At 36.2% G+C, this 25,095-nt stretch overlaps 1 protein-coding gene across 3 annotated transcripts in view; it reads left to right on the forward strand.

The window, feature by feature from the left end:
- Positions 1-4,318: 4,318 nt before the first annotated feature.
- SLC6A15 (solute carrier family 6 member 15) overlaps positions 4,319-25,095 on the forward strand; it is a 39,181-nt gene continuing 18,404 nt past the window's right edge. The window contains exons 1-2 of one of the 3 annotated variants that reach the window (XM_019434717.2): positions 4,319-4,823; positions 21,626-22,093. In XM_019434717.2, coding sequence (XP_019290262.2) covers positions 21,805-22,093 — 289 coding nt within the window. In that variant the 5' untranslated portion in view covers positions 4,319-4,823; positions 21,626-21,804. Of the gene's footprint in view, positions 4,824-5,440; positions 5,542-6,102; positions 6,350-21,625; positions 22,094-25,095 lie in introns of those variants that run through there. The other 2 variants (XM_019434718.2, XM_019434719.2) reach the window with 2 other exon arrangements.

Raw genomic sequence — 25,095 nt, forward strand, 5'->3', positions numbered from 1 at the left:
AGGTGGATTTATCGATTTAAATAAAAAAATAGTAGTAAGGCAAGAATTTGCTATCTCTGGGTCTCCTCTCTGTTCCTCAAACATGCTAGGTAAATTCCTCTTAGGGCCTTTTCACTGACTGACTCTTCTGCCTGAACATAAGCAAGGCCAACTTATGCAAGTCCTTCAAACCACTGCTCTAATAAGATCTCAGTGAGACTTAACCCTGATCACTCAGTTTAAAATTGACGCTCACCCTCCTCCCCCTGAATCTCCTAACCCACTTAGCCTATGTTACCTTTTTTTAAATTTTATAGCACTTAGCTCTTTTAAACATATAATTTATTTATTATGTTTACTGTAAATTGTTTGCCTTTTCTTGCCCCACCCCACTAGATTATAAATTTTATGAAGGTAGAGATATTTGTCTCTTTTGTTTATTGATATATTTCAAGCACCTAGGACTATGCCTGCTATATAATAAGTACCCAATAAATATTCGTTGGATGAAATAGTTCATGATTTGAAAACTCAGTATGTTATTATCAGAAATAGTATATGCCAAAACACACTTCAATACGAAGAATATTTCTCAGTTATCACACATTACTCAGCTGTACCAGTGGAAGAAATATTGAAATATTTTCATACTGCTGGAAATATAGCTGTGCCTAAGTCCCCCAAGTGCTTCCTTTCTGCTACTTCAGTCACCCTGGCTCCCTTCCTGGGATACTGGTCCTCTCTAGGCTTAATTTCCTTTGGTTAGCGACAATTACAGTTATTAGTTACAGAAAATTAAATACTTTTAATATCACCATTTTTTAAATAAAACATGAAAAAAAAAAGGTAATTGAATGAAATCACCTAAGGAGAGTACGGAGAGAAAAGAAAAAAAAAAAAAAAAAGACATAAGGACCAAGGACAGAGCCCCAAAGCCATTAACATTTAGAAAGAGAATATAAAGAAGATGGATAGAGTTATGAAAGATGTAGGAAAAAAAATTGCAAGCATTTATTTTCATAAAAGTCAAAAGAAAAAAAACTTTTTATTTGTCCTGTTTTCCTCAAATGATTGTTGAAATTGTTGAAACAATATTGTTGTGAGTTTGTAAACCATACCAACTGATTTGATTGCTTTGACATTTGTCAACTTAGTTACCCCATCCTCTACCTATAGAGAGATCAGTTAATCTAGTAACCTTGCTTGTGCCTCTTAGCTCTTCATCAGCCAAGAAAATGTAGGATGACTAGAATACTCACCAGATATTTTGGGATTGTGCAGACTTTGGTGTCATAAATATTTGAAACTATGTATCAAATAACTTTTAGTATGGGAAATAATATAATAAATTTTTATCAGAATAAAAAATAATTTCCACAATATACTACATATGTAACAAATAAGAAAATGAATTAACATAAACTTGTAGTGTAAATTGATTTAAATATTTTCTTTTAGTACTGTAATATTTAAATCTTTTTTTTTTGGTAAATATTTGCATTGTATTTCTGAGCACTGGTGCTATATCTTCAAGAGGTTTTTTTTTTTTTTATGTTTATTTTTGGAGAGGGGAGGGGCTGAGAGAGAGAGGGTATGTGCCCTTGAATAGGGGAGAGGGAGAGAAAGAGGGACAGAATTCCAAGCAGGCTCCATGCCGTCAGCTCAGAGCCAGATGTGGAGCTCTATCTTGTGAACTGTGAGATCATGACCTGAGCTGAAATCAAGAGTTGGATACTTACTCAACTGAGCCACCCAGGTGCCCATATCTTTGGGGGGTTTTATATAATATTGTCATTTTGAGGGATTTGGTGCTTATATAGTAGATATCAAATTCAGAAAGTGATCTAGATAGGGGTGAGTATTTATTTACAGTATCTAACAGATGCCTTCTAACTATAAACATGGACAACCAAAGTCTTGTCTTTTTTTCTTTTGCAATGTGTGGCTAATAACTATATCTACTGCTTAGGGTTGGTATAAGAATTAAGAAAAATATGGCATTTAAATTATTCTGTACATTGCAAATGTACATACTTAACCTCAGATCAATACTTGCTAATATTAAATACAGTGTGGCCAAAAAGACTAATCTCCCTTTACTTGTAGGTTCAAATCTTCTAATCTTTCCCTTCTGCCTCTTCTCTCACAAAACACCATGTGGTCATTTGTCTTCCTGTGTGACAAAGAAAGCATTCAATAATTGTTAGCTAAAAGATATTAGCAAGTGGGTATTAGATCACTGAAGTGTCTTTATTGTTAAAATTTAGAAATAGATACTTTTTACCTCTTTGACTAGAGTTTCTAGGTTCTCCTTTGGAATCTTTCCACTTCTCACTCCACTTCTTATTTTATTTTTTTAATCAATTAATTTCTTTTTGAGAGAGAGAGGGAGAGCATGAGCAGAGGAGGGACAGAGAGAGAAGGAGAGAGAATCCCAAGCAGGCTTCGCACTGTCAGCTCAGAGCCCGACTAGGGGTGAGAACTCACAAACTGTGAAATCACGACCTGAGCTGAAATACAAGAGTCAGATGCTTAACCGACTGAGCCACCCAGGCACCCCTCCACTTCTTATTTTCAAAGGTGCCTAGCTCTTGTGTTAATTCAAGATTTTCCTCCTGTTAAAATTCATTCATTCACTAAAGGTTTACAAGGTAGCATTAAAAAACACTAACTCTGAAGCCAACCAGATCTTGGTTAAAATCTACATTCTGTCATTGAAATAGCTGTGTGGCTTTTTGCAATTTTTTTTCTCTTGAGTATCACCTCTGTCTAATCTCTAAAATCACCTCATTAATTAATTGAGAAGATTAAATGAGCTAGTTTAAACTCCAGGTACTTAGTGGGAAACTTAATACCTGCTCTTATTCTCATTGGCTTCAAGACATGAATTAGAATTAGTCATTTTTGAGGGTATCACTCCACAAATATTTTGTGACTTGTAGCTTTGCACATGTATCTGAGGTAGATGTCAATTGTCAGTGAAAAAAAAAAATGTGAGGAGGGAATATTTGTAGGCAAGTGGGCCTTCTTTGTACTTATATAAACCATTCTTGCAAGCATACAAAAACTTTCCCACAGATAAGCCTAATCCTGATTATGGGGGACATAGCCCTACTTATTAAATTCTTCTCAGTTGTTATTGGTATTATTTCTACTGTGCATCAGTTTCAGAATATAAAAAAAATTATATATATCAACAGAAATATTTGCCTGTCATCAGTATGTGAAGTAAAAAGCAAATTATACAAGATGTTCCATAAGAGGTTTATTAGAATTGGTTTTATTTTTTTCCAATGGGACATCTGTCAGAGTATTTATTTACCCATGGCAGAGGGGCATCCAGGGAATCAGATCTAATTTAATATTTAAAAATATTTTAAAGGTGGGATTGGAAGAGACTGAGAAAAAGCTCTCTTGGCTGCAATAAAAGCTAAGGATTAGTAGCAGTGTTCTGACCTGAAATTTAGGTCTTGTGATTTCTTTCCAGGAGATTTCTCACTGCATGAAAAACCTGTCTGAAATGGCCTTGTTATTTAATTCAATCTTAATTGGATACAAACCGTCAAAATCTGAGGGATTGTTGAAAGCCCCAAAAGTGCACAAAGGTATTTTTTAATGGTAACATTAATCGTTTGGAAGTGAAAAAATGTCCTTCATCAAGTCACTGAACCTTTCCACTATAATTGGTTGTAGGCTTATTTTGCATTTCTTTCAATTTTGAAAGTTTCAAGGACATAAAATTTAATCTCTAGAGCATATGCCCCGTTTAGGGGAAGGTTCAGCCATTTTCAAAAGAAAGCTAAGCTTTGTGCTCATTGATGTATATTTTAGAGATTCTCCACGTGGCTTAATTATGAGTACGTCTTGTTTGCTACAAGAAGTGAGTCAGCCTTCGTGTCGTAATGAGACCCCCTAGAGGAAGAGTCGGATGCTAAGGGACCAACACAGGGTGAGGACCAGCTCCCTAAAACAGCTTTCCTAACCTGGCCAGAATCCCTGAGCGCTATCAGGCCAACGTTTGGTGGAGAAGCAAATGCCCAGGTTGCTTTTCTTTTGCAAGAGATGTAAATGACCGGCTTGGGGACACAGCCAGGGAAAAGGGTTCTTTGGGTCACCCACTTCTTCTAGTCCCGTCAGTGACTCTAAGAGAACATTGGAGGGTGTGAGGCAGGACCATTTCTATTGTTATCCTCTTTGAGACAAAGGCGCGGGGCGGGCAACTGGTGCCTGTCCTTTGCGTTGGATGGGTTAAGGGAGGCTGGGATGGCAGGGGGGCGGAGGAGGGGGGAATCCGTTCGGTTTTGCTTCGGAGCGGACTTGCTCTGTCCGTGCCGCCCCGGCCGGCCCATCCCGGGGCGCAGGGTGGACGCGGCTGGGCAGCCGCAGCGGCCTCTGCGTCAAGGAGCGGCGGGGCGGGGAGGTGCGGCGCCCAGCCGGACGACCTGGCTCCCTTCCCCCGCGGCGCCCGCAGCCTCCCCCTCTCCCCCGCAGCGGGTCGGCGGCCGCAGCGCCGGCGGGCCGGGCACGTGGGCGCCTCCGTCACACCCTCACTCACACCCTCACACACACCCGCGCGCACGCACCCGCGCGCCTGCATCTCGTGCTCCTTCCCTGGCCGAAACACCGGTGCTCGCGAGTCCCTCGCAGCCAGCCCGCCGGGCAGCGACACCCCCACCCCCCGGCTCCAGCCCAGCCCCAGGGCCCGCCCGAGGCCAGCGGCTGCTTCTCTCTGGACAGCTCCTTCGCGGCCTCTGTCGCAGCCACTTGGACCCGACCCTTTGGCCACTGCCCCTGCTGTCGGGACGTGGGAGAAGCGAGAGGCGCCGGGTGGAGACACGGGAACGGTAATGACACGCTCCTACAGCTAAGGGCACGGTTTTAGGCAGGGCGGGGCTCCCCGTTAGCCACCCCGGAGCCCGGGGACAGGGGCGCGAGCGGACTTGATGGATGGATCCCGGGAAGGACTCGAGCTGGGTCCGGGGGTGGGGGTGGGGGGGCGGCTCTAAAGCTTTTGAGGGTGAAGTTGGGCTCGGCGCGCGACCCTCCAGGCTGTGTCTTGCACCTGTGCACAATGGGGGGAGGAGGCGAGAGCCGCGAGTAGGGGAAGCACATGGGTTGAAACGTTCCGCCATCCTTCCTTCTCTTGGTGGAAATCGCCTACAGCATCCCCGAGAAACTAGTGGCTTCCAAGTCCAGTGAGGGCTGGACGTGGGGGCGGGGGGTCCGACTGGGGCAAGCCCGAGAGGAAAGTTGGTAGGGTCTGGACGGAGCGAGGCGCTTCCGAGGTTCTAGGGGAGTTAGCAGCCGATCCCCGTGCGGGTGGGCGGCGGGGCGGGGAGAGGAGCCAGGCTCATTTCTCATTCGCTTCTCGTTGCTTTTGGCCACTGCCGAACGCGATCCCCCGAGGCTGTGTGTTTTCACGTGACCCCCCGTTCCCCCTAGCCTGAGGCATCCTGGATTAAGGGTCCTAAAGCGGGCCTTTCGCCGCACGGGGCACGTGGCTCCAGAAGAAAGCGCAGCCTGCGTGTTTTTCTGCGCATCCAGGAATTTGAGCGTGTGGCGGTGAGATGGTGGTGCGGGGATGTGAAGGAGAGGATGGGCGGAACGGGAAACCCAGACCATTTCTACACCATTCGCTCGGCTCGTGTGTGCGTGGCCTGGGCAGAGGACGGTTTGGAGTACAGGGAGGGGCTTCCGGATCAAAACATGCAGGCATACCAGCCTCGTAAAAACGAACGAATCGCAACGCCGAGCCGAGACGTCCCGGGGACAGGTGTGGACCCACCCCGTCGCAGAGGCCGCAAGAACGGGAATTCTTTTCCGTTAAGCCGAGGAGCGGCGTTTGCCGCGCGTGGGAGAGGGAAGCCCCCAGGCTCGCGCTCCGTGGCGTCTCGCTCCCTTCCCTCCTTCCATCCTCTTCCTTCCCAGGGAAAGGTTGGAGTAAGACGGGGCGGGGTCCGCACTCCGGCGCGGTGACGTCAGCAGTGTTTGGGTGCTTATGCAAATGAGGCTGCGTTCGTTGCTCCCAGTCGGGTCGTTCCCTTCCAGGTCTTAAAGGTAGACCCAGGGTTTCTTAGCCTGCATCGTTTGTATGGTTCACTGCCCGAAAGCACCAAGAGGACTGGAGGGTTCGCTTTGTGTACTGCGTTTAAGAGCCTCATCACCCAGTTTTAAAAACTGTTTATGCCTGGTTGCTTTCCGGGGATACAGGAAACAAACTGTTTGCTTTAGGAAGTATCGTTCTCTGACGAAGCAACCTTGTAGAGGTTCTTACCCCCCCTCCCCCGCCGCATTTCTTTTCCGCAACAACAGTGTTGACATGCAGACCTACTTTTGTCTTTGACGCCTCCTACTAGTTTTGACTTATGTAGTAAGTACTTAATAAGTACTTGATGCAATGAATTTTCCTTGAAGAGTGTCTCATTATATTCGGCATATTCGATCATCAGAATCATATTTTATTTTTGTGTGCGTACCCTTTGTATCCACATGATCAATGATCCGTGTTGATTTATTGGAGTAAAATATATTATTGAATTCATTGGACATTTTCATCCAAGTGAAACATGTAATGTGTTCTTTTTTTCCAGGAAGGCAGCAATTAACACTATTCTGAAAGGAAGACAGTCTCTTATGTTGACAAGTTTTCTTTTCTCTGATTGTATGTTGTATTCTTGATTCCAGAATTACTATGTACTTCCAATATATGTTAACTCAAGAGATAGTATTTTAATGGCATTAAGAAAGCTATTTTTATGTGTTTCTAGAAAATAAGTGCTATGTCATCCAAATGATAACATAAGTAAGAAATACCGTCTTGGTCTGTTGAGGCTGCCAATAGCAAAATACCATACCCTGGGAGCTTTATAAACAACAGAAATTTATTTCTCATGGTTTTGGAGGCTTAGAATTCAAGGTACCAGCAGATTTGGTGTCTGGTGAGAGCCTGCTCTCTGGTTCATAGATGGCAACTTTCACTGTGTCCTCACATGTTGGAAGGAGCTAGTTAGCTCTCTGAGGTTACTTTTATTACCCCCAAAAGCCTCATCTCCTAATACAATCATCCTGGCGTTAGAATTTCAACATATGAATTTGGAATGGAGGACACAAACATTCAAATCATAGCAAATAGTAGAAGAATTTTTAAATTGGCTAATAGCTATTTGAGATACTAATAATCAAATGAAATGCCTTACTTGTCAATTATCAACTTAAGTTAGAATAATTACTAAAACCTAAACTCTATGTTTATAATCATTAATTTACCCAGGGATCAGTGTTCAAATTTTGCTGTGTGCATGTTAGAAAATACAGTTGTCCTGTCATAAAATAAAACTTGTGTATAAATAGGTAAGAAATTTGTATTGTGTTGAACTCTGGGTTTATTTCCCAGGTAATTAAAAAGACATTGACTTAGAATGATAGACCTGAAAGAGACCTTGCTGATTATCAAAAGCTCTGAAAACTTTTGCTTCTCAATTTACTTCTCCACTTCTTTTGGGTAATGTGTTAACTCTTTATTACTACATACATATGCATGATTGGATATATTAATATATTCTATGCAGAGTAATATTAAAATGGTTTCTGAGCAGATGCCATTAACAGAATTCCATGGGCGTAGTCTGACACATGAAAACATTTAAAGTTACACGGCAGGACTCTTTATATTTATTTCCAATTTCCCTTATAACTTAAAATAAACCCGAACTACTCTTCTGGATGCATATGGTAAACTTTTAATGAATTTATCGACTTAAATATTAACTTTGACCAATAGTGATTTACTTATATTTCTCTGTGAATAACAAGCCCCAGAGACTGGGCTCCAGGGTGGTTTTGAATGCACAGTATCACTTGTTGGAGAACTGTTTTCAGTCTTGAAGGTCACATTATTTCCTTGTGATTAATGCACTAAGGTATCCTTTCACATAAGATTCATTGATTGTTATCTTTGAATGAAATGCTTACACTGGGAGTTGTTTCACTAGTCAGATTGGCAAAGATAAAAAAAAATGACTCACTGTCTTCAAGAGGGCAGAGGGAAACAGGCAGTCTCATACATTGCTAGTTGTAGTACAAGTTGAGACAACTTTTATAAAGAGCCACTTGTCAGTATTTACCTAAATTATAGAAGCACATATCCTCTTATCAAGTAGTTCCTCTTCTAACAACGTATTCTGTAGATATGCAAATGCCAGATATACAAAGTCAGTTTCTTGAACATTGATTCAGATTATCAGAAATAACCTAAATGTATACTCATGCCATGGTCTATCATATAATTATTAAGACAAAACAAAACAAACAAAAGGCAAAACGAGCAATTGTAATGAGAGCAAAAGTTTTTGAAGAATTTTTAAGTGAAAAACGAAAAGGCAGAGTTATACATATAGTGACAGTTGTGTAAAAAAAAAAACAGGTTGGGTGGGTGGAAGAACACACCTATTAGCTTGAATATATACCAATACCTGTGGAAGTCTTTGGTGACTTACAGGGAGATGGGGGTGAAACTGATATGCTGAGGGAAATAATGGGAATACTTTTCACTTTATGCCGTTTGATACCATATAACTGTATTACTTATTCCAAGTATAGATTAAAATATATTCTAAGGTAAAAACAATAGTTGGGGTGCATGGCTGTCTCAGTTGGTAGAACATGTCGTGAGTTCAAGCCCCATGGCATTGGGTGTGGAGCCTTTCCAGGCATCAGATGCTGCCAAATGAGTAAGGTATAAAAGCCAATGAGTATTTTGGCTCCGTGATTTTTTTAGTATCTGAATTTATAAGAAAGTCTCTACTTTCAACATTATTAATAGTAAAATTATATTAGAGCAGCAGATGAGATTTAGTGGAATCATTAAATTTAGCCAGTTTTATTAGCATAAAAATACAAAGAAAATTGTTTTTAGTGAGTTGAGTAGGGTTTTAAAACAATTTTTATTTTAGAGGGTTATAGATTCACATGTAGTTGCTCAAAGATAATACAGAGAGCTCTATGTGCTCTTCACCCAATTTCCTGAAAATGTAACATCTTGAAAAACTGTTTTACAACATCATAATCACAATATTGACATTGATAAAGTCAAGTTACAGAACAGTTCCATCACTGTAAGGATCCCTGTGTTACCCTTTATAACTACAACCACATCACTCTGTTCTTCATATTTATTATTTTGCATTTCAAGAATGTTATCAAAATGGAATCATATAATATGCAACATTTTGAAGTTGGCTTTTTCCACTCAGCATAATTGTCTATAGATTCATCCAAGTTGTGTATGTCACTAGTTTGTTTATTTTTATTTTTGAGTAGTACTCCATGGTATGGATTTACCAAAGTTTGTTTAACCATTCACGCATTAAATGACATCTGGGTTGTTTCCAGGTTAGGGTTATTATGAATAAAGCTGCTATGGATACTCATTTACAAGTTTTATGGAAGATAAATTCTCATTTCTCCAGCATAAATGCCCAGGAGTGCAATTTCTGGGTTATATGATAGTTGCTTGTTTAGTTTATTCTCACCAGCAAAGTATGAATGATCCAATTTCTCTGTATCCTTGCCAGAATTTTGTCATCCCTATATTTTAGTTGTTTTGAGAGGTATGCAATGACATCTCATTGTAGTTTTAATTAGCATTTCCCTAATGGCTAATAATGTTGAACCTCATTTCATGTGCTCATTTGCCATCCAGGCATTGTATTCAGTGAAATGCCCCTGTATGTCTTTTACCCATCTTTTTAATTGTTGAGTTTTATGAGTTTCTTATAGGTCCTAAATACAGACCCTCTCCCAGATATGTGGTCTGCAAATATTTTTCTTCCAGTCTTTAGCTTTTTTTTTTTGTCCTCTTAATGGGTTCTTTCACAGAGTAAAAGTTTTACGTTTTGAAGTCCAGTTTACCAAATTTTGCTCTGATGGATTTTGCTATTGATGACATATCTAAGAGCTCTTTGCTTAGCTCTAGATTGCAAAGATTTCTCCAATGATTTACTTAAGACATCTTTATAGTTTTATATTTTACATTTAAACATTTTTTTCTGGCATTATCTGCTTATAGTTTTAGTATCAGAGTAATACTAGCTTCACTAGCTTCATAAAATGAATTCTGAAGTGTTCCATTACTTCTATCGTCTAGAAGAGATTGTGCAGAGTTGGTGTTAATTCTTCTTTAAATGTCTGATAGGGTTCCCCATTGAATCCAGGTAGGCCTAGAGATTGCTTTTGTGAGAGTTTAAAAATAATGCATTTAAGTTCCTTAATAGATATAGAGCTATTACATGATCTGTTTGATATTGGGTAAGTTGTGGTGGTTCGTGTTTTTCAAGGAATTTGTCCACTTTATCTAAGTTGTTAACTTATGTGTATAGAGTGTTTTGTTACTCTTCCCTTATGATCAGTTTGATGTCTGCAGGTTTTGTTATTATAATTCCTGTTTCATTTCTGATATATAACTGCCTTAAACATAAGGCTGACCACATGGAACTTTAGATGAGAATAACTAAATGTGTCTTTTAAGATTAATATTTATCTTACGGTTAAAAGAAAATGACTGCATGGGTTTAAACTCTAAGTTGCATCCCTTTTGCATGGGTCTAGCCCCTTTGTGAACAGTTCCTTGGACAATATTTTAAATTTCAGTAGAGTTAAATATTTGTACTTCCAGTTAAATTCAGTGAATATTCAGTTTATCTCCCCCATAGGCAAATGTTTAAATTATCTGTTGCTACATCGCAAACTGCACCCCCCCACACACACACCATTTTTTTTTTTCAATAGATTTGAAACAATGATTTATTTAGCCTCTTTAGCATCTGTTACCTTTCTGGTATTATAATAACTTAAAACAATAATGAATTATTATTTCTTATTATTTTGTGTGTTGTCTGGGCTCAGCTGAGTACTTCATCTGTTCCATTTGGTATGTGCTGGCAGCTGGACTGAGGCTAGAATGTCCGTGCCTTTGTTCTTGTGCCTAGGGCTTCAGCTTAAATGGCCGAACAATTGGTGGCTGACTGAGACTTTATCTCTCTCTTTCCATGTGAGATTTCTAGCAGGGCATATGGACTTTTATATATAGTGTCTGAATTCCAGAAGAGTGAAAGCACAAACTGCCAAGCTTCTTCAGGCCTAGCCTTGGAACTTGCAGTGTCACTTCTGCCTTCTACTGGTCCAAGCAGGTTCAGTTACTTCCAGAATTCAAACTCAAGTTCAGGTACAGCCCAGAATTAAGAGAAGAGGAAATAGGCTCCGTTTCCTAATGGGAGGAGTAGCAGGCAGACATGCGCAGCATTGAGAGGAACTAAAAACATTCTTTTTGCAAACAATCTACTATGGGAAATAACTAAGAAAGATCATACTTGATATTTTATGATGGTCATGAATAAAACATGGTGATGAATAAAACATTTGCCTCCAAATTCATTTTTCATGATAGGACAATACAACTATATAAATAAGTGTGATATAATACTCTACGCCTGTAGTCAGCTAAAAAATATGTCTACCTACTAATTCTTGGTACTTGTGAATGTCACCATATATGGAAAAAGAGTCTTGGCAGACATAATCCTCTAATGAAGAGATTATCCTGATATGTACAGATGGGTGCTACATGTCACCACAATGTCCTCTTACATGAAAGAGTCAAAGGGGATTAGATACACACAGAAGAGGAGGAGACAGTGTGAGGATGGAGGTAGTAATAGGAGGGATGTGGCTATAAGTTAAGGCATGCTGGCAGTCTCCAGAAGCTAGAAAAGGCAAGGAACAGACTATTCCCTAGATCTCTTGAGGGAGGGACCTTCCCATGCCTTGATTTTGGTTTATTGAAATTACTTTGTATCTCTGATTTCCAGATCTTTGAAGAATTCATTTATGCTATTTGAAGCCACTAAATTTGAAGTAATTTATTACAGCATTCTTAGGAAATGAATATAGTGTCTAAATCTGAGGTGTTTTCAATATGTAATTTAAGTGTTTAGAAGAACTTTTGTCTATTTTTAAAATGTTTAAGAGATTTATTAAAATACTTAAGTGAGATTTAAACCCTGTCCTTGATTCATAGAAATCAACAAAAAATATATTTCAATTTATCGAAATTACCTTATAATTTTGCAATAATTGCCAGGTCACAGGAAGTTACAAAAGGAGGTCCTTGTGTACCCTTCACCTGGGCTCTCTCATTTTACAATCTTGTATAAATGTACAGTACAATATCAAAACCAGCGTATTGATATTAGGATAGCCAGAGAGTTTGTCAGGGTCCCTGCCTGTGTGTGTATATATGTGTATGGTTTTTTGCAGTTTATCAAATGTGTAGCTTCCTGTGATCCTTAACCACAATGAAGACACTAAACTGTACCATCTCACAAGATTCCTTTGTCCTTTATAGCACACCCACCGGCCCTTCTCTCCCCTAACTGCTAGCAACCACTGTTCTGTGGTTCATCTACATAATTATGTTATCTTACAAATGTTATGTAAGTGAATAATTATGCAATATGTATCCTTTTAATATTGGCTTTTCCCCCATGCAGCGTCATTTCCTTGAGGTTCATCCAAGTTATCGCACGTATCAATAATTCTTTCCTTTTTATTGCTGATATTGGATGACACGGATGTACTACAACTTGTTTAACCACTCACTCATTGATGGACATTTAGGTAGTTTTCAGTTTGGAGCTATTATAAATAAAGTTGATAAGAACATTTATGTGCAAGTTATTACTTGAAAATAAGTTTTTATTTCTCTGGGATATATGTCTAAGAGTGCAAATTGCTGGTCAGTGTGATAACTCTATTATTAGTGCTAAAAGAAACTGCCAGCTATTTTTTAGAGTGGCTGTCCTATTTTATGTTTCTATCAGCTACATATGATTGATCTAGTCTCTTTTCATGCCTACCAGCTTTTGGTTTCTTTACTTTTTAAAATTTGTTTTCGATTTTAGCCATCCTGATTGGTGTGTTATAGTCCACCTTTTTGGGGGCAAAATATATAAAGTTTAAGTTACGATTTTGTATTGTCATTTGCAAAAAATTGTTTCTCTTCTTTTGATTGGCTCTGTGATTTTTGTCATCTTTTTGCTTAGTGCAAACATTTTATGTAAAGGGGATATAATTTGCAAAAGAAATGCTTAGGTTGATTTCTGTATTGTTGAAATTTTCTGTATTACTTATGAAGATCATTAATTCTGTGTGTTGTAGAATCTCTTATTTTTTTTCTCTCACAATTATTCCCTAACTATAAACGTCTCAAGATGTGTCATTTTTTTCTTGGGTGTTGCAATTGGTTTCACATTTTGTTTTTATTCGAATAGTCTTTACTTTTTATCCTATATATTAAGAATTAGAAAAGTAAATTTCATTTGGATCCACAATAAATGTCAGACTCGGTGTTCATAATTGGTTCGTATTTAAAGAAAATTTTATTCAGTAAAATTTGTAATTGCCCAAGTCGGGGAGATAATTCGCTGTTGTTCTAGTTCTTTATTAATAGAATATTAAGCTTGTGGCAAGTACCAGTAATTAGCCAGTGCAGACATGTCTGTTTGAGTCCTCTCTTGTCTCTAAGATGCAAGTGCCTGCCTGTTATTTTAAGTCTGCATATTTTCACTGGAAATGTTAATTAGAGTTTAATTAAGTTACCAAAGAGGTTGTAACAATAGTTTAGGAGCTAAAAAGTCTTGAAAGATAGGGTAAGAATTGCACAAAACTTTGAGTTAATTATATAGTGAAGTGAAAATATTAGCAAGACTAATTAAGACAAATGCTGAGAATATTGTCTATTCTATTAACAATATCAGGAATTAAAAATGTGATATGACTACAAAGCCTACAGCTATTAAAAAACTGCAGAATATTATGAATTACTTTCTGCAAACAAATTTGACAATTTAAATGAGATGGACAAATTCTTTGAAAACTACAAGTCACCAAAAATAACACATGAAAAAGAAAGTCTCGGTAGCTGTATATCAATGAAATAAATCGAATTTTTAATTAAAAATATTCTCTGAAAGAAAACTCCAGGCCCAGATGGCTTTATGGGTGAGTGCTGCCAAACATGTAAGGAAGAAATAAAACTAATTCTACATATACTCTCTCAGAAAATAAATGAGAGGCCATTTTAAAACTCCATTTATAAGTCTACCAAAACCATAAAAGCAAAATCCAAGAGAAAAAATTATTGATCCATGTTCCCATAAATAAAGTTGAAAATATCCTTACCAAAATATTTGCAAACTGATTCCAGTAACATATTAAAAAGGTAATACATCTTGACCAGTGGGTTTGTTTCATAATGAAAAATTGGTCTAAAATACAAAAACAATTGATGTTATTATATTGATAGATTAAGAAGTTATATGATTATCCTAATACAGGTAAAAAATTATGCACCAAAATTAAATACTGACTCAGGATTAAAAAAAATAATAATGACCCTCACTGAACTAGGAATAAAAAGAAACTGTCCTAAACTGACAAAAGGCATCTATGAAAAAAAAAATCCATAACTAACATTGTACTTAGTAAAATATTGAGTACTTTCCGATTAGCATCGGGGCATAGATGAAGATGTCTGTTCTTAATACTTCCGTTCAAAATTTTAGTGGATGTCACAGCCAGTATGGTAAGTCAAGAAAAAGAAATTAAAGGTAAACAATGAGAGACCCAAACTGTCTTTATTTACCTTTAACATATTGTGTATATAAAAATCCTAAGGGATCTTAAAACAACATCAGCTCAATTTCAGCATTGTTGCAGGATAGGAAACTTGTATTTAAAATCAACTTTTTCCAGAGAGAAATTAAAGAAGATATAAATAAATGAAGAGATATACCAAGTTCATAGATTGGAAAATTCTATGTTTTAAGATGTCAGTGCTCCCCAAATGGGTTTATAGAATCAATGCAATCCCGGTCAGAATTATAGCAAGCTGGTTTTTTTGTTTGTTTTTTTTGGGGGGGGGGTTTGTTTTTGTTTTAGTTTTTTGGTGGAGGGGTGTAGAATTAACCAGCTGACTTCAAAATTTATGTGGAAAGGCAAGGAAATAATCTCAAAAAAGAAAGACATTAAAAATGCTTAGGGTTGAGAAGCACTGAGTTATACATTTATTATGTTGATATAAAAATGTTTTCAATCTTGTTTTAAGTGATTTAGTCTTTTTTTCTGAAAAATTACATACGAAGATAATTAAAGCAATACAAAGATAGGAGAATGAGAAAAATGTAAATATAAGTCCAAATTTAAGTAATGTAACATCCCCAACATTTATTGTGATGAATAGAAAGACACCAGTTGTTTTACATTTATAATGTTGTATTATTCAGAGTTCTTTGTTTGAAAGTTGCAGAAACTGATGCTGGCTAAGAGGTAAAAATAAAGTAAAATAAGGAAGAAACACTGGCAAGGCTCAGGAGCTCAGGGGCTCAAAGGAACAATGGGGTGCTTGGCAATGAGATGGAAAAGGGCAAGAATGAAAACAGTTCTTAAAAATAGGAACCAGAATCCATGACTACAGTAGTAATTACAGCCTGGGCGTAATGCCTTTGGAATTGAGTGAGATGCCAACCTTTTGATCTCTTTGTTCCTCTCCTCAAGAATCAAAATCCAAAGAGAGGAATTCTAACTGGACAAGTGTAGATTATTTTCAAAGATGGTGGCAATATTTTTCTCTTCTCTCTACTTGTACTTTTGCAATCTGACTTTGTTGCTCATGCCATCAAAAAGTGGTGTTTATCCATTCTGTAATCAATCTGGACTTAGATGTGTGATTTTGCTTTGGCCAGTGAAACATTAGCAAATGCTAAACAAACAGAGGCTTTACTAGCACCCACAGGTTGGGCTTACTTCTTTTGGCTAGAGTTGGAACTCTGAGCTTATAATGTGAACAAGTTGGAGCTAGCATTTTGTAGAGACTACATATAGGAGAACCAAAGTGCTCTGGCTTATAGACTGCCTCCTGTTAGAATGTGACTGAGGCCATCTTAGACCATCCTTCCCCACTTCAGTTGATAGATGACTGTAGTGGAGAAATGACCTGAGTCAAGACGAATGAAAGAACTGTTCATCTAAGCCTAGTTCAAATTGCAAACACACAGAATCATAAGCAACTAAAACATTTGTTTATTAAGTTTTGAGGTAACTTGTTATGCAGCAATAGAAAACTGTTACTAGACAACAAAGTGATGTTACAACAATTTAAACATATAGCATTGGCTCTGGACTTACCATTATTCTTAATAGAATAATTTGCAACAAGCCAGTTGTAACATAATACAACTGTAAGAGGACTGATAATCATAGTAATGAAAGAAGACGTATGTTGAGTTCTCTCAACGTGCTGGCATGTACCCAAGCACTTTATTATTAGGTAACAGGGTAATTTAGCCAAGCTCATAGAACCATAAGTGATAGAAATAGGATTTGAACTCAATCTGATTCTAGAAACTAGATATAAGTGTTTGGCATCAATACATGTCTCTTCACAGCAAGAAATATTAATTTCGGCAAGATCCCATTAAAAGTAAATCAGGAGGATTATATGAAAATGTGAAGAGGTTGGGCATTATCATTTTTTTCAACTATGGGTTTCATATTTAGAAGGTACCCTGAGTTGCTTCCTGATATGAAAGATGAGAACATCCTCATACTTTTATTTCTTTCTGTCTTCTCCCATTTAATTCCCAATTTTGTCAGTTATTTTTTAAATTTTAATTTATATTTTCCCCTAAACATAATTCATATAGATTTTAAAGTTTATTTCTTGTTTAAATTAATGTTCACTTCTATCCTTTAACATGCCTTCTCTATTACTGAGATACTTTGTTTTCTCTTTTGGTTGGCCAAAGTTCACGATCATGTAATCTGTTTCTCTCCCTCCCCAATAGGGATCATCAGATCTCTTATAGATAAGAATATTTGCCTGTGGCCTTTATAATTAGAATATAAAATAATTGATTACAAAAATTAGAAAGTATTTTTTCCTCTTAGTTTTGTTTAGTTTTGTTTTGTTTTAGAGGTTATTAAGTATACTGGGAAGTCTTTTTATTTCCCCTTTCTACTCTGCTTGAAGTCCCTAGGAATCTTTATGCCAGATTTTTCAGTGTTGACCCTTCTGTATTATTATTATTTGAAAATATGAGTATAAGCAAAACTTCTGTTAGTATTTTATGTTATATTAATTCTATTTTCTTTCCTGGGTACACCAATTTTATGTTTGTTGTATCACCTTTATCTGACTTCCATTTCCATTAGCTTTTTCTCTGAATTACTTTAAAATATTTGACTCTTTTCATTCTTTTTGAGAAGTTTCCTTAAGTCTATTCTGATGTCTGTGGATGTACTTGTAGCAGCCTTTATTTTTTCCAAATATGCCTTTTATTCCTATAATGAATATTCCAATTTCTATATTTAGTATTCATCCACCTAACTTTTTATTTCTATTCATCTTTAATATCTTTTCTTTGATTTTTTTAAAAGGGAACTTTTTAATCTTTAATTTATTGAATCTCTGAGTTTGTTTTTTTTTTTAATAAGTAATCTACTTGAAACTCTTGAGCATTCTGTTTCCTGACATATATTTTCCACCTTTGTCTTTGCTTATGTTTCTTCCCCTCTCAAATACTACCACTCCATCTCCCTGGTTCCATATAAAACCCTTTCATTCTTAGTAATTGCTCATCTTTGAATGTGTAGAGTTCTATCTTGTCACACTATTTTATAAAGAAATTCATGTCATTCAAATGGAGCCTAGATTGAGTGGTCTAGGAAACTCCACATCTTCAATTCAGATTTATTCTCTGGAACAGTGGTTGTCAATTTTTTTCAAGATAGTGAGAAATATTTTAGGCTTTGCAGTACATACAAAGTGACTCTGCTGTTGCAGCACAAAATTACCTATGGAAAAGATGTAAATGTGTGGGCATGGCTATCTATGTTCCAATAGAATTTTATTTATAAAATCAGACAGTGTGTTGTATTTGATCCACGGGCAGTATTTTATTGATGTTGGATCTTGAATATCTGTTGCTCAGGGGTAGAGAGGAGGCCTTTACCCAGTAGTGATATAGACTGATAATGCAACTCATAGGTGCAGTGAAGTGCAGTAAATGATAGCTTGATTCTGTCACAGGAATGGTTGGTGCTAGCTTGGCAGAAGCTGTGCAGTTCCTTGAAACTGATTATCCTACTTCCTGTGTGACCTTCCTGTGTGACCTGTAGAGTAGTGATACTTTATTACTTTCTACCTCACTTCCTTCCTGGACATTCCGGCTTCATTTCTTCTTTTCCCAGATGTAGCAATGACCAATATACTTTTGGCAGTAGTCAACCTGGCTTTTTATTCTCTTTTTAATCTATATATATGGCCTACTTTTATTAACTAGGATCTTCAGGTAAGCTTTGAGCATCATAAAAAAATGATATAATTTAGAAAAGTTAGGTCTTGAAAATATGAAGTTAATTTACTTTCCAAATTGTTGTCTTACATACTGAGTTTTTACAAATCCATTCAGAAATTCAATTTATATCTTTACATTTGGTTTTATGCAGCCTCTGAAAGGAATGTCTCTGACTCAATGAGTATAGGTCCTTGGAGTAAAAAATCAACCCCCCCCCCCAAAAAAAAACAACCAAATGTGTAATAGTGCAGAATACTTGTAGTTATCATAACAATATTATTCTGTCCTACTTCTTAGAGTTCATTCACTTCACAGACAAGTTTAAACCTTAAGAATGTGAGATGAGTAAGATAAAGCCATTCTCCAGGCAGAGCTTATGGCCTAGTGAAGAGAGCTCTAAATAAGTGAAACAACCTGTTTAACATCCTTTTTAGTATGTTTAATATTATAAAGGTTGCCTAGGACTACTGTACTATATAATCTGTATATATAGTTAGATAGGTTTCATATATTAGATATATTTTAGGCATTTATAATATACCATTGTATTTAAATTTTGTTTATATTTGACGATTTTTTTTCGTGGAAAATATGAACTCTGGGTACCCTGATAGAAACGTTAAAAACATTTTTTTTAATGTTTATTTATTTTTGAGAGAGAGACAGAGACAGAGCACGAGTGAGGAAGGGGCAGGAAGAGAGGGAGACACAGAATCCAAAGCAGGCTCCAGGCTCTGAGTTGTCAGCACAGAGCCTGATTCTGGGCTCGAACTCACAAGCTGTGAGACCATGATCTGAGCCTAAGCTGGATGCTCAACCAATTGAGCCACCCAGGCGCTCCTCTGATAGAAACTTTTAAATGTAAACTTTGCCAAAGGATATTGTTTGTACGTTGATATGATTATTCATTTAATATTTTTAAAAAATTCAGCAGTGTCCAACATTGTTATTTTTCATTTCATTTTGTTTGTGTATTTTTTTTTCCACAAAGACTTGGAAATACATAGAATAAATACTACAATTTCCGAGATAATTAATTTGGGAGAGGTTCATGAGTAACACTGTCTTAAATTTTTCTGATATGGTGGCTGTTTTTACTGTAGTAGTATTTCTAAACTTTGATACATTCCTTACCTTTTTATTTGTGTGGAAAAAGCGAAAAGAATAGCTGATAACCTTAGTTTATTGAGGAAACTAGGGCTGAGTGGGATAACTACGAGAAGTTATACAACTAAGAAATAAAAGAACTAGGACACAACTCCTAGTTTGTCATATTAAAGCCAATACTCTTATCTATGTGTCAGTTAAATCACTGGGCCAACAATTTATCTTTAGGTAATTCAACAAATGTAGATCTTTACATAATTCTTGTCTCACAATTTCCTATATGTCAGATTGTTTCTTCAGCAAAAATTATTTGGATAATTAGCTTATTTCAATTTTTCACTGGCTGTATTTATTCATTTACTCAACTAATATTTACTGAACTCTCGGGAAAAATGAAGCAAATTAAACAAACATAATCTCTAACCTCTTAAAACTATTTCCACATCAAAAATTTGTTGGTCTCTTTATGATAGTTACCATGAGAAGTTTTTCACTTATTCTAGAGATGTATCTATTATTTAAAGTATTTTGGGAATGCTGTTTTTCAGAGCTTTCTTCACAGTCTAACTCTTAATCTTCACCAAATCCTAAATGAGTGTTTGCTCTTAGGGTATATATTTTAATTGGGAAACAACTGAACACCTCCAATAAAAGTTGTTTACCTAAAGGCAACCAGTAAAAGTTACATGGTCAAGTTAATGAATTCCTTTTTTTTTTTTTTTTTCTTTTTCATTGAGTTACCTAGCCCCCTGTCTTGTTCATGAAGCTTATAAATTAAAGTATGATGGGCTATTTCTTTGACTTTGAATGTAAATCTAATACAGTTCCATCAAAGAATTGTTTTTTTCTAGCAACAAATGACAGACTTCTTGGGATATTATTTCTAAGTCTTCCGACCTAATTTTGAAAAGAAGCATTCATATGTTTAAACACTTTTTGAAATAGACAATCTGATCGGTCTGCAGACATACCCTATAGACTTACTTGGTCTATATTTGAACAGAGAAAAGGAAATGAGATATAACCTAAAATGAAATAAAGGGAAAATTCCAAAGTGGTGGTAGTATGTTTTTGGGTCATTGGAGAGAATGTTTACACAAATAATAATTTTTACCGCTTCCTGCATCTTTTTTTTTTTTTGATTTTTTTTTCCTTTTTTTTTTTTTTTTTTTCCTGCATCTTTCTATCCTACTCCTTATGTTTGGTGTGTCCTCAACTCCATTTCTGCCCAACTATAATGCTGCTTTTATGCAACATTTCTGATCTCTCCTATAGTAATGATGTTGGGTCATATAAATTATGCAATGTAGTGTAATTATTTGGAATGTACCTTTCGCTCTATCAAATATAAGCTCCTTTAAAGCAGATATTGTATAATTTGTGAATGTTTGTATCCCTTAATTGTAGCCCTATTATAATTAATATCAAGTGGGTGAACAGATGAATACATGAACAGAAGAGATTCTATATAAGACAAATTTATAAGGATGACATGTAATTGTGTATGTAATTCTATGAGGAATAAAGTAAAGGATGTACTTTAGTCAGAGAGGAGAAAAGGAAGAATTAAAAAAAAAAGTCAAAAAATTTTAAGTACTAATGAACACCATATACATTATACATTGGAGTATATCTGAAATCAAAGTAGATTTATGTAAGAAGGAAGTAGTTAGTTAAAAGAAAATGTGTCCAGAGATACCTGGGTGGCTCAGTTGCTTAGGCATCCGAATTCAGCTCAGGGCATGATCTCATGGTTTGCGAGTTTGAGCTCCACATCAGGCTCTGTACTGACAGCTCAGAGCCTGGAACCTGCTTCAGGTTCTGTGTCTCCCTTTCTCTCTGTGCCTCCCCTGCTTGTGCTCGCTCTTTCTCTCTCTCTCTCTTTCTCTCTCTTTCTGTCTCAAAAAATAAATAAAATAAACATTAAAAGAAAATGTGTCTGAAGCACATGTGTACTTTACAATTTTTATACTTCTGGCAACATTAAACTATGAAGGGCCAAGGACAATCATATGTCTTATACTTGGTAGAGAGAGTTTTCATCATACAAACTAATAATAAAGAGTTTTCAGTATTTTAAATATTTTTTCTCATTAAATATTATTGTTTTTCAACTTAAAATTTTACAGGTACCTGTAGAATATTGGACATTCAGATCCAGGATCCATTAAGACTCTATCACCTTGAAAAAAGGATTTAATTGATACCCTCCTCCATCTTTTATTCATATCAATTAACATTTTTCAAAAAAAAATTAAAAATTCACCATAAGGGAATTTTTAAAAAATAATACTACCCACATTTTCCAATGCCGAAGAATAGCAAGGTGGTAAAAAGAGAATTAGATGATGAAGTTATTGAGTCTGTCAAAGACCTTCTTTCCAATGAAGACTCAGCTGATGATGCTTTTAAGAAGAGTGAACTAATTGTTGATGTTCAGGAGGAAAAAGATATAGATGTTGAAGAGGAATCAGAAGTTGAAGATGAAAGACCAGCTTGGAACAGCAAACTACAATACATCCTGGCCCAAGTTGGATTTTCTGTGGGTTTAGGAAATGTGTGGCGATTCCCATACCTATGTCAGAAGAACGGAGGTGGTAAGTTTTGGGGGGTTTTGTTTTGTTGTTCAGTGATACGTTGCTAAGTAAATTGTAATTGACTGTTTGAAATAGCTCCTGTTGTTGCTGCAGTCTCATTATTTCAGAAAGTATGAATTCCATTGTAAAGCCAGGGAGACTCCTTTGTTGGAAGTGAGCTCACCTCTGTTTTCAGATTAGGTTTCCATAGACGCAGATGGCTTGTTATGAATACTCAAAGAAAGATTTCTTAAGGGTAATACATTCTCAAATTCTTTCTGTGGATGTTATTAAACATCTCTAAATTACTGGACTTTCTAACAAATGTTACAGGCATTCCTTATGCCTGTCAGTTATTCTCTTTGGAGAAAAACCTAAAGTTTCTGATATAAGACGATACTGGTAAAACAAGTCACAAAGAATTTTTTCTACACAATTTATGAACTCTGAATTTGAAATAATTTCATTTTACCACACAAAAATTGTATTTAATTTAGAGTAATTATAGTGTTCAAATGCTGACCAAAACTTTGTAGATCCCAGTGGAAGGGATTTAACCAGATAATTAATGTATTGCTAGACATTCTTCATCCTTAGATACCATATATATTTGATTCCTAATTCTATAGTATTTGGGGACAATGTTTAGTTTCAAAAAAAACTTTAAAGAAATTAGCATCCTTGCTGGGTTCTACTCCTGAAGCCAAGACTACACTGTATGTTAACTAACTTGAATTTAAATTAAAAAAGAAATCAGCATCCATAACTTTAAACAAAAATAAATCCATCAACCTAATAGTGTAGCTTTTTGTATTTGTGCATATAATAATAAGGGTTACTTAGCAAAAATTGTCTTAAAAATCAGTAAAAAACATATTCAAGGGAATGGCTTGTTCATGTAGGACACAAGCTCTATAGGGTACCAAAGTCAAGTAATATTAAGTTAACTAACATTTGAGTTGAAACTTTATTATCTATATACGTACATGGAAGCTGTGAAAATAAATGCGGTTAAAAACTAAATATTAACTAAATTTCATCGTACAAAATGTAGAAAGATTATTTTGGTATTTCATTCCAATTTGTGATAGTTTAGTTGACTGGACAAAAATATGGTTTTATACTTTCTGTACAAATCAAATGAGATAATATAACCATTAATTTGTGAAATTTCTTTTTGGATTAAAAGATAAAAAGCTAAGGTGTTCTGATGACAAAATATATGTAAGATCTTGCTTAGTTAATTCAACCGGGCACAAAACAACAGGTTTGGAAATAGTAGCCTGTTAGACAAATCTGCCTGAGAGGTAAGAATCGATACCTCTTGATGTCAGTGATGTGATGCACTACACATCACTCCACTGAAACCGTATGCTCCTTAGCCAGTCATGAACATCACATAGGAATTATTTATCAAATCAGCTATAAGTAGCTGTATACTAGCCTGCTTTTTGTTTCTCCTGAGTCATCCCATTTGCCAAGACTAGAAGAAGATGAATTCTGATCTTAAGCCTTTCACTTTATGAGCCTTACTGTCCATACTGTTGAGGAAGAAGGCTGTACTGCCTGAAGTCAGGTTGCCATCCATTTAATGCAAATTTTGTTTTGGTGGAGAACTCAAAGGATTTCATATTTAGAGATTAGTTATTAGACAGAATGGCTCCTCCTCCTTATTGTCATATGTAATAGGAGTCAAAACGTTCTTCCTACCATTGTTTCCTCTCTTCAAATAAAAAAATACTGGACAGCGATATAAAATGCCAATGGACTTTTTCATTTCAAAAGGGCTGTCAATACAAAAGGCTGTACCCAACATGCAGTATAGTATTGAGCCTTACAGGTATTTGAGTTGTATTTTCTGGCTGTTTAGTCAGATAACCTGAGACTAGTTGAATCTCATTCATCTGTCACTGGAGGCACTTCATGAATAATAGAACTAAAAAGTGGTAAACCCAGCATAAGTTGATTTGTTTGAAGATATTAAATTTAAAGTACAATGGGTAAGCTTAGTAAATAGTGTAGTATAGAAGCTACCAGCTCACATTTTGAAGTCAATTTGGCCTTGAAGCCTGGCTCTTTCCCACAGTAGCCATATGACTTTTTCCAAGTTAACTTACTTTTGGTTTAGTTCCCACACTTGTAAAATGAAGGGTAATAAAGGTACTTACCACATTGGATTCTTGTAAGAAAAAATGAGTAACTACATGTAGCATGCTTAGAAATGTGCCTGGCAAATAGCAAATGCCCATTTATATCTTAGCTATGACTATTTTTAACATGGAGGTTAGTGTTAATTTCAGTTAGAAGATAAAGCTAAGTATCTAATAGCATGTCGTGCACACATAATTGAGGCATTATCGCCAATGAATCCAGTTTTAATTCATTCTCTCCCTCTCTAGTCATGCACACATACGTCAATGCGTTCACATTCTAGGATTAGGCGCATGTATTAAAATTCTCTTTCAGTCCTTTGGGAAACATTTTCAGGTCATTAGCACCTCAATGTTACTAATAATTTTAAAAATTAGATTTTTTTTTTTATTGTTCATTTTTTAAGGGCACTTGTCGGGATGAGCACTGGGTGTTATATGTAAGTGATGAATCACTGGCTTCTACTCCTGAAACCAGTACCCCACTGTATGTTAATTAACTTGACCTTAAATAAATAAATTTTTAAAGAATTAGATTTTTGATAATTCTGTTTTATAAACTCATGAATCCATGCTTTACATTACATACCCGTTTGTAGAATCAACTTAAGTCAGAAAGACTGAAAATCCATCATAAGAAAGTAGAGATTTTCTATGGACCACTATATTACGGAAATTCTTGTATGTGGTCATTATTTCAGAGATATATACTAAGATAAATAATTTGAAAAAAAGTAATGTTTACTTCTTCAGCAGAATAACCACCAGAACAATTTGAACAACTTCCAAAATCTATTCAATTCCACTAAATAGGTTGTTTTTTTAATGGGAAAATACAACAAATGGATTCTTATTTTATTATTAATGCATTTG

This window comes from Panthera pardus, unplaced genomic scaffold (genome assembly GCF_024362965.1).
Source record: "Panthera pardus isolate Hobbes unplaced genomic scaffold, ASM2436296v1 HiC_scaffold_6, whole genome shotgun sequence".
Taxonomy (NCBI): domain Eukaryota; kingdom Metazoa; phylum Chordata; class Mammalia; order Carnivora; family Felidae; genus Panthera; species Panthera pardus.